The following is a 14,927-nucleotide window of genomic DNA, read 5'->3' as shown; positions in this document are numbered from 1 at the left end:
TTTTTGTTTAGTCTGTTTAACTTGTAACTTAATGTCTAAGCACATAGACAGATATATATTGAAAATAATAATTATATTAAAAAATTAATATGGTTTTATTCAATTCAGCCTAAATCATTCTTAAATTGGATGTAGGGCTTCAAAAAGATCTTTAACCATAAACTCTTATTTTAACATTCTTTAATAAATGAGAGCAGCTAGTTGAGAGAAACAATTATTTATATATTTTGTTCACGAGTACATTTGAGAGTCTTCAATTAACATATTTTGTTCTTTTATAATTATTTTTAAAGATTTTCTTCTTGGTAAAAATTTCTACAGTTTTACCTTGCCTTCCAAAAAAAGAAAAAAAAAACTTTTGAAGTTTGCCTTTTCTTTTATGAATTTAAAAATTAAAATATTAATTGATTTATTTGTTATCCATTAAATTATGCTGTCATATTACATGTTTTCTATAAATATTTTATCTCAAATAACATCATGAGTATCACTATCATGAGTATATGAACATTAACATTTTATATTAATATCTCAAAATCCCTCAAACATACTATAAATATTTTTTTTATTTATATTTTATTTTTATCTTTAATTTTTTATATGCAAAAGTTAAACACGGATAAGAAAATTTATAATAATTAGTTACTCATTAAGAAAGTTAACTACTTAATAAAGATATTTATTTTTCCTTTAAGCAGGATAATTAAATAAATATTAAATTTGGATTTTAAAAACGTGAATAATTTAACTCAAAAGAATAAAGTTTTAATTTAAAAATTAATTAAATTTAAAATAATGATTATTAAAAAGATAAAAATGAAGATATGATTTTTTAATTTAAAATAATAGTTATTTAAAAGATAAAATTAAAAGAAAAAAGGTATACACGAAAAAATTCCTTAATTTACGTGATTGCTTATTATTTTACTCCTTACTCAAACCATTCACTATATTGATTATTAACAATATCATCCTATTTTCTAATTTCAATAAATGTCTATTAACTTTATTAATACTACCTTAAACACAAATGTGATACTGTCTTTTTATACACATTTTTAAATATTTACAAATTATTTAAATTTTAAAAATAGTAATTAAAAGAATAAAATTAGAAAAAAAATATTTATAGATATATAATTGTAAATAAAGTTAAAAGATAAATTTTAATTATTAAAATAAAACATTATAAGTAATATTGTGAAAATAATTTTTTTATTATGAGTAATTATTTAAATTTGAAAAAGTGATTACTAAATTGATAAAAAGTAAATAGGTTTTTTATAATGAATAATTATTTAAATTATTTTTTTTAAATAATAAAACTGAAAAAAAAATTTATTCTGATTTATTATTTAAACTTAAAAAAATAATAATTAAGATAAAATTAAAAAATAAAAGGCACCAAAGAGATATATTCCTTTTATATATAGTTATAAATTATTATTATTATTATTATTATTATTGTTATTGCAATTGCTATTTTCCTGCAAGAGAAAGGGGTTAGCTTGCTCCTCTTTCCATCTATTGCTTTTCATTCCAACTATAAGAATAATGGCTTATTTTATCATCTACAAATAAACTGGTTGAGCTTATCCGGGGAACCAAATTTAGATGAGAGACATGGGAGAAGGGAAAAAATAAAATAAAAACAGAACCTGAAGTTTTCACAAAAACTCACTCATTTTTTATTTGAATCCGCTGTGTAAATTAGAGTGACAACAATGGACTATAATCAACTGATACAACATTCCTGGAAGAACATCTTAAGCTTCCAATGGTACAGCGGATTCAGGTTTCAAACGGTTTAATCGGACAGTTCCAAGAATATACTCTGGCAGCTCCGATTCTTCTTTTGCCTGCAAGTATAGCATCAGTTAATACCTGAACTACTCTAAAATTGGAATGCACGTGTGATGAAAATTTTAACTTTCATAAGTGAATGCACAAACAGTTGATGTAAAAGAATCTGGAGGAGTTATTCCCTTGTCATTCCTAATATAAAGAAACTAGTAGAAATTAAAGATTTTCCTCAATAGCTTATTTCGGTTGAAAAAAAAAGTGATACTAATATAAGCAGCTCACCACCTTCCTCATTAGAAAAATTCAGTTTTACAAACCTCTTCCTCTCAGTTGTCCTTATATGATATTAATGGTTATATGTTATTTGTATACGCCAGCTATAGCACAAAATCAAAAGCAGAATGTCTGAGAGTAGTGACAAGAGGAATATACTATAGAAAGAGAAAAAATCCTCTGCAAAACAACCAACCGAATTTTCCTTTAAACAAACAGGAGTATGACACAAAATAGAATCATACACCAAATCTTATCCCATGATAGAAATAGAAACAGACACCCTTTAAATTAAGAGTATCTATCTATCTGCAAACAATTACACCCGAAAAATTGAAGAAACAGCAGTCATAAATTAAAACTTCAGCACTTTCGCCAAAAAATAAAGTCTACACTAAAAAGGAACAAAAAAAGATGATACCACAAGAAGATTGTCTGTCCTTAAATTTTATTAACAGAAAGGCACAAACCTCTATCAAAATTGCAAGGTCGACAACAAGACTCGTAACATATCCGAGGACAAGGCCTATGACACTTCTGGCTACAGAAGACGATCCAATGTCCACATCAATCTGTATATTACAGAAAAATAACACAAGAGTGTGATTTACCAGAAAATATGAAAATGACAGAAAAGTTACCGGAAGACTGAAGCTCAATTCTACAACCAACTAGCATATTATTGCATTCACTTTCAACAGTAATAAATGGGAATCTTCAACAACTAGAAAATTTCAAATTAAAATTTCAGAATAAACGTTAAGCTCCATAAGCTAGAGCCAAAAGTTCTGGTCACGGGACTTGGAATGTACACAGCATACCAAATTAAGCTTTAGATATCCTTTATTTATATTAAGATGCTATTTTGTTTCCAATTTGAATGATTGCATTCAGGGAGCAGCTAGGATACAAAAATCTCTGATCTACAACAAAAACCAAAACTCTTCCTCCCCCAGATGTCCTACCGGAAGTTTGGTCATATAAAGCGAGAGCTACGAATAGTTTGAGTGACAATTTCACCCAGAAATACGTTCCAATTTATCAGCAAGACTTGTAAAGACAAAAAAATCCCAAGTACAATTTACAAGAGAGAAATTAAGATAAGGCTATTTGGCATGATGCATGAGATAACTCTACTTGAATTTAATATGGTTTGGTTTTAATCACTACACTATATTTTTGTTAGCAAGAATTAATGATAAAATGTTACGATGAGTGGCTAGAAAGTAGCCATTGATGTGAATCTGTTCACTTGTCTTCTTAATTTAATGGGAGTGGTTTTCTAAGATGGAAACTGGGATAGGGTAAGGAAATGACAGGTGTATGCTGCTTGCATAAACCTCATATAATGTAATGTAAGTATAAAAGTGTACAAGAACTTCATCAACAAACACGAACAAATAATTACCATAGCAAAATGCAATATTCTGAAACAATATTTAATACAAGAGTCAATAGAACAGGTAAAAATACCAGTGATATAGTATAAATAGTAATAACGCAGAGATTTTATGTAAAATAGTTTCTCAATTAATTTCGAGAATCAGCATAAACAAGCTTGACTTCTTAACTTGAGATTGTAAGGCCCAGAACTACTTCAAGATATAAGCTTAAGTCAAATGGGAAAAAATTCCAAGGTATCATTACCTCCAAAAAATTATCTTGTCTAAAGTATTTACAGGTTACGGCTTTTCCCAAGAGGCAAGCTTTGGTTCCTACAGCTCTCTTGACCATCCAATATCCCTGTGTCAATTGAAAACTATTAGCTGACAAATGCTATCAAGGATCAAACATAGCATATATAAAAATTCATCAAGGATCACAAACCTCAACTATACTAGGAATAAGCTTGAATCTTGAGTCCCGAAATGCATCACTTCCACCAACAAACTTAGCTAACAAAGAATTTTTATTTATCGGTCTGTCAGCTGCATAATACAGAACCAGACTGTAGTTTGGTTTGGCAGGAACCTGAGTTTGATTACAAACAAAAGGAAAGTCTTTCAATGAGAAGCAGATCTGTGGCATAAAAAAAAAATCTCCAATGCACTTTATCTATATAAACTACAGACGAAGTTTCTCTTGAACCGTTGATAGATCTATGATTGTGGATTTCAGAGACAGAAGCACATGTCACAGACTATTCATGATTTCAATCAATTAACTTTCCAGCTTTTAGCATCACATTTATGCTTACTAAGTTAAAAAAAGAAAGGCAGTAAAACCTTCCAATTTACTTGTCGGTCAAAGTTGGCAGCCCTGACACTACTAGTAGTAAAGCTACTCAATTAATTGTTCATTCAATGTCAAAAACAATAATATGCCAGCAGTAGACGTTTCAAACTAGGTATAACCAGAAAGAGAAAGACAGTTGAGACAAACTGAAGAATCACTAGGTCAATAATGTTAAAGAGTAGGAAAGGATCAAACACAATTTATCCTTCTTAATTTCCTTTGAAACTCTTTTATTAAAATCCTAAAATAAAAAAAGTTGCAACATGACCACTTCCATTAAAGCTCAGGGAGCTTGAAACTTGGTAAACAATTACCCCTCAGCACTAAAATAGTTGTTACTGTAAAATGAAGAGTAGTATATCAGGCTTCTAATGTATGAATTATTAGAAGAGCAGTTATCCAACTGTCTCTTGGGCAGTTAGTTGTTAGAGAAAAGGAGTTAAGTCAGTTATACAAACTGAGATTAGGTTAAGTCAGTTACACAACTAACTACAGGCTGTTAATATAGGCAGTTACATATCTCTCACTATGATGACAGTACTGATCCTACAAATACCTTAGTTTAACCATTAAGATAGCTATGAGGCAAATGTAGAAGATCCACATTTCTTAGTGGAATTGACATGCCAAAAAAGATACATACCAAAGAAAACTGTGAACAGGGTTCTTTCAAAGGAGAGACATACAACTTGAGGTGAAACTGCCGAACAAGGGCAGATCTGGAACTGCACCTCAGGCCGACTCCAACAAAGCAAGTGGCGGCAAGAACTGTGGTCAAACAAGCCGTCACGTGCCAGAAATGGGTGGCATGTGAAACCCGCGAGAAAAAAATGGTGCTCGTTTTGGTGCACAGCTGCTTTGACGGTGGCATGACTCCGGGAGCTATCAAATCAGAGGACGAAGAATCTCTTGGCGTGGTAGCCAGTCAAATTCAATGCTATAAAAGCAGCAGTGGTTACAACAGTGACAGTGATGGTGGTCATGAAACAAACTTGGTGCACTCAAGACAACCCAGATAAACAAAGGAAATAGGTGTATTTCATCAACCCTAAAAATGGAAACTACAGCTAAGACCATAAGGGAAAAAATACAAAAGCAAAGCTCCCAACATCGGGAGATCTGACACAACATAAAAAGGATAAAGCAGAGAAAAAGGTCTTATTGACATTGAATAAGTAAAACAGTACATAAGCATCTTTACATAAAGAACTCTTCTCTAAAGCAATGATTACCAAAGATCCCTAATAGCTTACAACACCACACTTGTAATGATTACAAAACCTTCTAATAAATTAACAAAATGTTTTCTCCTAACTCAAAAACTGTGAATCTGATAGACTTCTTTTGTCAAGAAGTCGATCACACATAGCAACACACACACCAACGCTAGAAAGAATGGAAAGAATGTATATTATTGATGAAAGAATGAACAATGTACACTCTCAACCTCCTAGGAAGTCCTCTCCCTCCACCGGATAAGATGTCCAGTCTATATCTAACAGTATACAAAAGGAATCAATCCCCGCACTGTACAACCCATTCCCCTATTTATACAACTCCCCTTTCCCTCCTTATTACTAACTACTGACAGAACTGCCTTTCCCTCCTAACCTCCTACTCATTTATTCTTTATTCTTTCATATACTCTAAGTATTCTATCAGAATCCTTTTCTAGTGACTCTTGTGGTGCTGATTATGGTGGTCGTGGTGATCCTAGTGGAGGTTGTAGTGGTTACTATTCCAGCTTTCAATGTCAGATGTGCCTTAAGTTTGGACATGTTGCATCTTACCATTTCAACGAATCATTGAATAATCAAGGACTTAAAAATGGTTTGTAACTATTCACTCTTAAAATTGGGGTTTGGCATAACTCAACTACAAAAACTAGCTCATATGATGAGGGTTGTCTAGCATTTATAGACACTATTTAGTCATATCACAAGTAAGTTCGATATCTCTGTTGAAAGTCCCACATCGACTAGAGATAAGGACAAATTATATATATAAGTGAGGTGCAAACCTCACCTTACAAGCCGGTTTTGTGGGGTTAAGTTAGGCTTAAAGTCCACTTTCTAATATGGTATCAGAGTCATGGTTAGAGCCTATCCTAGCGACTTCTAAGTGGGCATTCTATTCTTCTATTCCATCCGCTATCGGGCCGTTATCGGACCACCCAATTTCTACTATCACGCACGAGATGTCTATACCTCGACGTGAAGGGGGTGTGTTGGAAGTCCCACATCGACTAGAGATAAGGCCAAATTATAATATATAAGTGAGGTGCAAACCTCACCTTACAAGCCGGTTTTGTGGGATTGAGTTAGGCTTAAAGTCCACTTCTAACAATCTCCAACACGTCTCTCCTTACACTAAGCACTAAACATTTATGGTGGTCCAATCAAATCTTCATAATAGGCAACTCAATAGATCCAAATGGAATTGTTAGGATAAGCATTTATATCACCTTGTAATTTGAATTCAAATCTAATTAAACTTCAAAAGTAAACTAATAAGGCGAAGGTTTCCTTCTATTTATACATAATAGTTTAGTTATATCACTATTCATTGCGGGATCTGTTAACATTCACACATTTAATAACCTTAGTTTTTCCCGATTTGTATGTGTTGATAGCTGTTAGAATAATTATTAAGTCTACCTAGTATAGCAGGGCCTAAAGTAGGCAGTTGTGTGTTGGGGTATCTATAATGATTGTTCCTAGCAGTCTAGGACAATCTCTTCATCTTTCATCTATGTATTGTATCATATTTTTATCTATATAAATGATAGAACTGAGAAGGGTCTTTCAAGCCCTTTAGAACTATTTTTCTCTGTTTTAGATCTCAAGTTGGTATCAGAGCAGGTTCATCCTGCTCTGGTTTCCTGTCCACCAGCACTGTCACTGCTGTTTGCACCTGTCCGGTGCCGTTCGCCGTTGTCCGCGGCTGTCTCGCCATTATCTGCAGCTGTCAACTGCAGTTTGGAGCTCTCCAACTTGGTTGTCCGCCATACAACATCTGTCCGCTGCTGTCCACCACCGTTCGCCGCCGTCCGCCGCCGTTCTCCGCCGTCCGCCGCCGTCCGCCGTCACAGTTCCGTCCGGCGACCACTGGATCTGGTTCGCCTCTTCACGCGACGGCCAACCCCACCGGTGGGCTCGCCTGATTCTCCTCCACGCTCCGCCACGCGCCGCCTCTTTGTGCGCTGCGATCAGGCGCGTGCTGTACACGCGCCGCCCTCCGCTCACCGGAAAGTCGCCGCGCCACCTCCGTAGCTGTCGCCCTCTGCTCCTCTGTCCGTTCTGCCCCTCAAAATCTCACTTTGGTGTGTCCAGAAGCTCCCCCTTGAAGAAAACCGTGAGCAACCCTAGGTTTTTCGCTGGTTCTTCACGTTTTTCGCTGGTTCTTCACGGTTTTTCTGGTTCTTTCTCCTGCTTTTATCACAGAATGGCGTCTGGAAGTGCTCTTTCTTTCTCTGGAAGTCCCTCCATTACTTCCGAAAAGTTAAATGGAAAGAATTATCTGTCTTGGTCTGCTACTGTGGAAATGTGGTTCCTTGGTCAAGGACATTATGACCACCTTGAGCAGGATGGGAGCCAAGTACCTTCTGACAAAGCTGAACAATGGAAACAAGCTGATTTCCAATTGTGTGCCCTATTGTGGCAATCTGTGGAACCCCGACTTTTGATATCTCTTAGAGCCTTCAAGACATGTCACACTTTTTGGAAGAAAGCTCAAAGCATTTATGCTAATGATATTCAACGTCTCTATGATACCGCAAACAAGCTCGCCTGTCTCAAAATGACAGACCATGATATGGTTTCATTCATGACTGAAGCCCAAGCAGCTGTGGAAGAATTGAGAATGTTCTTGGAAGCGGAATCTTCAGAAGATATCAAAAAGAAGCTTGACAAGTATTATATGGTGATGATCCTCCGTGCTTTGCATCCAGATATGAATCATATCAGAGATCAACTTCTGACAAGTCATGAGGTCCCTTCCTTGGAAGCCTTGACCACACGTCTTCTTCGTGTTCCTGTGCCTCAGTCTCAGGAAGCTTATGAAACAATGGAACCATCTGTCATGGTTGCCACGCGAGGAAGAGGAGGACGTGGCACTAGAGGAGGAGGACGTGGAGGTCGGGGACGTCCACAATGCTCTTACTGTAAGAGGGTGGGTCACACCCAAGAAAACTGCTACTCCTTGCATGGCTTTCCTTCAAAAACCGTCAATATCTCTAAGGCTGAAACTTCCACTTCCAACTCCAAGTTCACTGAGGAAGAGTATCAAGAGTATCTGCGATTAAAGTCTAATAGTTTGGCGCAATCATCTCAATCCCCAAGTACGTCCACAGCTTGCATGTCTCAATCCATGGAAGGTCTAAATTCATGGGTAATTGACTCGGGTGCTTCGGATCACATTTCTGGTAATACCTCATTGTTCTCAACCCTTTCCCTCCAAGAAAAACCCCATTTCATTACCCTTGCAAATGGCTCTAAAACTTGTTCAAAGGGAGTCGGTCAAGTCTCCCTGTCTCCCTCTCTAACTCTGAAATCTGTTCTTTTTGTCCCTAACTGTCCATTCAATTTAATTTCCCTAAGTCAGTTAACCAAAATGTTACATTGTTCAATAACTTTCGATTCAAAATCTTTTGTTATACAGGAGCGTGGCTCGGGGAGACAGATTGGAGAAGGATATGAAGCTGGAGGTTTATACCATTTTGGATCTCGCCCACGGGTATCTTGTGTTGCAGCTCTTCCCCCTAAAGTGTTACATGATCGGTTTGGCCATCCTCACTTGTCAAAGTTAAAAAAGATGTGTCCTGAACTTAGTGGTCTTCAGACTTTAGAATGTGAGTCCTGTCAACTAGGAAAACATGTTAGATCTGTCTTTCCCAAAAGGTCTCAATCAATGTGTACTTCTAGTTTCTCTATTATTCATTCTGATGTCTGGGGACCTAGTCGCGTCTCTTCTTTTGGTTTTAGGTATTTTGTTACTTTTATTGATGAGTATTCTAGATGTACTTGGGTTTATCTAATGAAAGATCGCTCTGAATTGTTACCCATTTTCACATCCTTTTTGAATGAAATCAAGAACCAATTTGGTCATGTAATTAAAGTCTTAAGAAGTGATAATGCTAAAGAGTATTTCTCATTAACTTTTTCTTCACTTCTTAGCTCCCATGGTATTTTACATCAGTCCACTTGTCCTCATACACCCCAGCAAAATGGTATAGCCGAAAGAAAAAATAGACACTTGGTTGAAACGGCTCGTACCCTTTTGCTTAGTGCTCATATTCCTGTTCATCACTGGGGGATGCCATCTTAACTGCATGTTTTCTTATTAATAGGATGCCCTCCTCCTCCCTCAATAATAAAGTCCCTTTCTCCATTCTCTTTCCCAATGATCCTCTCTTTCACACCTCTCCTCGCGTCTTTGGTTGTGTTTGTTTTGTTCACGACATGTCTCCGGGACTCGACAAGCTCTCTGCTCGTGCGATCAAATGTGTCTTTTTGGGCTATTCTCGGCTTCAAAAAGGGTACCGGTGTTACTCCCCTGAAACCAAAAAGTACTACATGTCTGCCCATGTTACCTTCTTTGAACAGACACCTTTCTTCTCGCCCTCTGTTCAAGATGTTCATATCCTCCACCAGGTCCTTCCTCTTCCAGTGGTTGAGTCTAATATCTCCAATCCCTCAGTCAGTCCAAGTCATGCCCAAGGTCCTCCCGAACCTTCCTCTCCCCATACTGATATCCTTCAACACAGTACCCCGGTGAGTAATCCTCTTCCAGCAAATGGTGGATCTCCTCCTTCAGATTCTTCTCCGTCACCATCTCCTGTCACGCCTCCTGGTGAAGATGATTCTGGTTGGCCCATTGCTCTCAGAAAAGGTACTCGTTCCACTCGCAACCCTCATCCCATTTATAATTTTCTTAGTTATCACCGAGTGTCGCCCTCCTTTTATTCCCTTTTATCCTCAATATATCCTGTGGTTATTCCTAAAAATGTGAAAGAAGCACTTGATCATCCTGGATGGCGACAAGCCATGATTGAAGAAATGCAGGCTCTTGACCACAGTCATACTTGGGACCTTGTGCCACTTCCCCCGGGCAAAAAGGCTGTTGGTTGTCGATGGGTATATGCCATTAAAGTCGGCCCTAATGGTGACATTGATAGGCTCAAAGCCCGACTGGTTGCAAAAGGGTACACTCAGGTTTATGGTCTTGATTATTGTGACACCTTTTCTCCCGTGGCCAAGATGACTACCATTCGATTGTTCTTTGCCATGGCTGCCATTCGTCATTGGCCACTTCATCAGTTGGATATCAAAAATGCCTTTCTCCATGGTGATCTTGAGGAAGAAGTGTATATGGAGCAACCTCCGGGGTTTGTTGCTCAGGGGGAGTCTGGTATGGTTTGTAAATTGAACCGATCTCTATATGGGCTCAAGCAATCACCACGTGCTTGGTTTGGAAAGTTTAGCTCCATTATTCAAAAATTTGGGCTAAAACGCAGTGAAGCAGATCATTCAGTCTTTTATTATCATTCGTCTCCCGCGAAATGTGTTTACTTGATAGTATATGTTGATGATATAGTTATTACAGGAAATGATGCTGCTGGAATATCTCAATTGAAGGAGTACTTGTGTAAACATTTTCAAACCAAGGATCTTGGGAGCCTCAAATACTTTCTAGGCATTGAAGTAGCTCAGTCAAAAGATGGAGTTGTAATCTCCCAAAGGAAGTATGCTCTGGATATTTTGCAAGAAACAGGCATTATTGATTGTAGACCGGTTGATAGCCCTATGGATCCAAATCAGAAATTAACAACAGAAGGAGGTGAATTATTCTCCGACCCGGAGAGATATAGGAGGCTAGTTGGAAAACTAATCTATCTCACTATTACAAGGCCGGATCTATCTTTTGCAGTTGGAGTGGTTAGTCAGTTTATGCAAGCTCCATGTGTTGGCCATTGGAATGCTATCATTCGAATTCTAAGGTATGTGAAAAAGGCTCCAGGGCAAGGGCTGTTATATGAAGAAAAAGGAAGCCTTCAAGTATCAGGATATTGTGATGCTGATTGGGCAGGTTCTCCTATTGATAGACGATCTACTACTGGATATTGTGTTTTCCTTGGAGGAAACATTATCTCATGGAAAAGTAAGAAACAAAATGTAGTGGCTCGATCAACAGCTGAAGCTGAATATAGGGCAATGGCTTCATTAACATGTGAACTTATATGGGTGAAGCAGTTCCTTCAAGAGCTTAACTTCTGTAACATCCAGAGTATGAAGATGTATTGTGATAACCAAGCTGCTCTTCACATTGCATCAAATCCAGTGTTTCACGAGAGAACCAAACATATAGAAATTGATTGTCATTTTGTTCGGGAAAAATTATTGTCAAAAGAAATATGTACTGAGTTTGTTGGATCAAATGACCAACTCGCAGATGTGTTGACTAAGTCGTTAAGGGGACCTCGGATTGAGTTTATTTGTTCCAAGCTTGGTACATACAATCTGTATGCTCCAGCTTGAGGGGGAGTGTTAGAATAATTATTAAGTCTACCTAGTATAGCAGGGCCTAAAGTAGGCAGTTGTGTGTTGGGGTATCTATAATGATTGTTCCTAGCAGTCTAGGACAATCTCTTCATCTTTCATCTATGTATTGTATCATATTTTTATCTATATAAATTATAGAACTGAGAAGGGTCTTTCAAGCCCTTTAGAACTATTTTTCTCTGTTTTAGATCTCAAGTATAGCAAAAGCAATAACATCCATACCTGGAGATTAATGACAAGGATAAATGGAAGCTTTTTCCCGGCTTCTGACTGAAATTCAGAAGGACAAGATATTAGACAATACAATGACATGAAATTGCCAATTTCCATATTAAATATATTTTTAGGGAACAAACATGTAACCTTATATATATATACATACATACATTGCAAAACCTTGTACATTAACAAAAAAATATTAAGAAATTTTCATCCTTTTTTTCTTAAATAACATGTTCAATGAAAACTGACCATCTTTCCCCAACCTTACTTTACAATAATCAATATGAATATTAAAAGATAGAATGTTAAAAATTTGACATTACCTGAACCAAACTTTTAGGGTGAAGGGCAATTCTATCTACAGATTTATCAACTGTTAACCAATCGACTCCTACAAGCTTGAGAAGAGGATCTCCTCCAACTACCTGCAAGACAAATTCTGTGTTCATGACATTTTGACCGACCCATAAAATCTGATATGAGATCAATCACACTATATGGAAAAATATATTTTAGAAGGAATCGGTTAACTGATTATAATTTTATTAGGAGTCACTAGATTTTAGGGTAAAGATGTGGATAAAAAAGAAAAGGCTTGTGAATTGTGACTTTAGAGTGGGGGAGTAAGACCTTTTTCTGGTTGAGGAACACTGTTACAGGACTAAGGCTCTCATGACATGCAACAATAAGTGGATTGGGTGTCGTTTCTTTTCATTACAGAAAAAATAAAGTAACAAGTACTTCATAATTATGTAAAAGTAGATTGAGATCTTTGCTGAAAACAGCAGTTCTAGAATTTAGAAATATTGACTTCCAAATTTACAAAAAAATAAGAATAAAGTCACAGTTCAAACCCCCAACATGCCCCAGTTTCAGGAACAGAAATAATTGTTAATTCGAAGGACACTAAAGTGCCTGCACACTACTACTGCACAATATCTAATCATCCAAGTTAAAGAAAAGATTTGGTGTACTTTTACTCTGTAATTGAATGACTCAAATAGTTTACTAACCTTAGAACTATCTTTAAGATAGTTCTTTCCTCTAATCATAAATCCTTTTCCAGTAGGAGAAGCCCAACAGTTTGTGTCATTGTCATCCTTTCCTTTCCATAAAGAACAATGCAAGTCACTTGGAATTGTGATAGGAGTTACATGAGGATCCAATTCTTCGCTGAGATCAGGAGCTGCATCCAATAATCAAATATATTATATTATAATTCCAAATGAAATTAAGTCATATGTAACTATAACCAGTTACTCACAAGAGAGAAGGCTTTATTCATTTTAACCTTAACCTTTTCTTTTACTCTTGTAAACTAGATATATAGACTGATTACATGTATTATCGCGAATTAAAACTCCTAAAGCTTAAGCCAACATGTGAAAGCACGTGAATAATTTTATATCAAACAAATTGACATGAATGTTGAAGAAGCAACTTAATTGACCTAAAAGGAGTATTTAGTGCAACAATGGAATATATTATTTTCTTGTAGTGGTGACTCAGACATTCCAGAAGGAGTTTGTTACATTTTTAGAATATATGGGGTGTGGGAATATTTCTGTTAGAGGGTCTTGGCACGTAGTGCTGATATGCTTCTAATTAGAGAGGTTTGAATGAATGAATGAATGGAAAACATTGAATTGTGCCTCATCAAATTTGGAGGGTATCCTACTCATCACAAATCCTATCACATGAGCCACTTAAGGCCTAACCCACCTTCTGCTAAAACTTTACTAGCATATGGAAGAATAGGGGTAAAAAAATTTCCACTCTTTGACTATATGCATGATCATAGAGGTTTGATATTGTGAATATTGTATGCAGGAGTAGCTATTATTTGATACAACAGGAACCTCATCTGGTTTGATGATCTATATATGCCTTGTGAGTGAAATAAAAGTAAGGTATATATAATGAGGTAAGTATAATAGGTAATTTGGGTTCGTATAGTATGAATTCTAACATGTCTGAGTTTTTTAATACTTAAGCATTTTGGCATTCATATCAAACCTAGTGTTGGTCCAAAATCCTGTTTAGTGGAAGGCCCCGCCCTGTTTTGAAATGTAATATAGATGGAAGAGTAAAAGGTGCATCTTGTCCAACAACTTGTGGAGGCATTTTCCAGGACAGTGCAACAGCACTCTTAGGATATTTTTTCTATTTTCCCTGGAATCTATTCATCCATTCATGCTGAAATCATGGAAGCTATTTAATCGGAAGATTTTGCTTTTGATAGAAGTAGTTTGGGATTGGAGAGTGTTTCCATAAAGGTAGTTCAACCGTTTCAGAACGATCAGATTGTCCCTTGACATTTGTGGTCTAAGTGGCATAATGTGAGTTTAAATGTAGTGATCATTTTAAATACGTTTCTTATATGCATAGGAAAGAGAATCATCATGTTGACAAGTTTGCTGGCTATGCTATTAGAGAACGCTGTAACAAGTGGTCGGATAATATTCCAGAGTTTCAAAGGTTTGAATTTTTTAGGAATAAATATATATATATATATATATATATATATATATATATATATATATAACACTACCTTGGGAGTCACCATTCAGTTAGATGTTCCGTTAGTAGTTGTTAACATTAGATAATTAGTTCTGCCAACTGTTGCCTGGCCTCTACGTAACTGCTATGTCTTCTGGTATATGTTCTCATTTATATCTTCTCTCCCAGAATGAAAAAATAAAATTACAGAGCTATTTTCTCTCTCTCTCAAAATTCTCTCTATTCCTATTCTAAAATGTTTATCACGAGCTCAATAACAGATCCTTCTCCCTCCTCTTCCGTGCCCTTTGCTTTCTGTCATCAGATTCCAGATAA

General features: G+C 36.2%; 1 protein-coding gene across 2 annotated transcripts in view; it reads right to left on the bottom strand.

The window, feature by feature from the left end:
* Positions 1-1,624: 1,624 nt before the first annotated feature.
* The window catches only part of LOC124837893 (protein ENHANCED DISEASE RESISTANCE 2-like), a 28,008-nt gene continuing 14,705 nt past the window's right edge, over positions 1,625-14,927 (bottom strand). For both annotated transcript variants that reach the window (XM_047313366.2, XM_047313365.2), the window contains exons 16-22: positions 13,106-13,278; positions 12,416-12,517; positions 12,093-12,140; positions 3,904-4,047; positions 3,724-3,819; positions 2,547-2,648; positions 1,625-1,859 (exon numbers count right to left, since the gene is read on the bottom strand). In XM_047313366.2, the coding sequence (XP_047169322.2) occupies positions 1,767-1,859; positions 2,547-2,648; positions 3,724-3,819; positions 3,904-4,047; positions 12,093-12,140; positions 12,416-12,517; positions 13,106-13,278 (758 nt within the window). In that variant the 3' untranslated portion in view covers positions 1,625-1,766. The remainder of the gene's footprint in view (positions 1,860-2,546; positions 2,649-3,723; positions 3,820-3,903; positions 4,048-12,092; positions 12,141-12,415; positions 12,518-13,105; positions 13,279-14,927) is intronic.

Source organism: Vigna umbellata, chromosome 1 (assembly GCF_029865625.1).
Source record: "Vigna umbellata cultivar VRB3 chromosome 1, Vumbellata_1.0, whole genome shotgun sequence".
NCBI classification, from domain to species: domain Eukaryota; kingdom Viridiplantae; phylum Streptophyta; class Magnoliopsida; order Fabales; family Fabaceae; genus Vigna; species Vigna umbellata.
The sequence above is the reverse complement of the archived record's forward strand: the minus strand, read 5'-3'. Positions and strand labels throughout refer to the sequence as shown.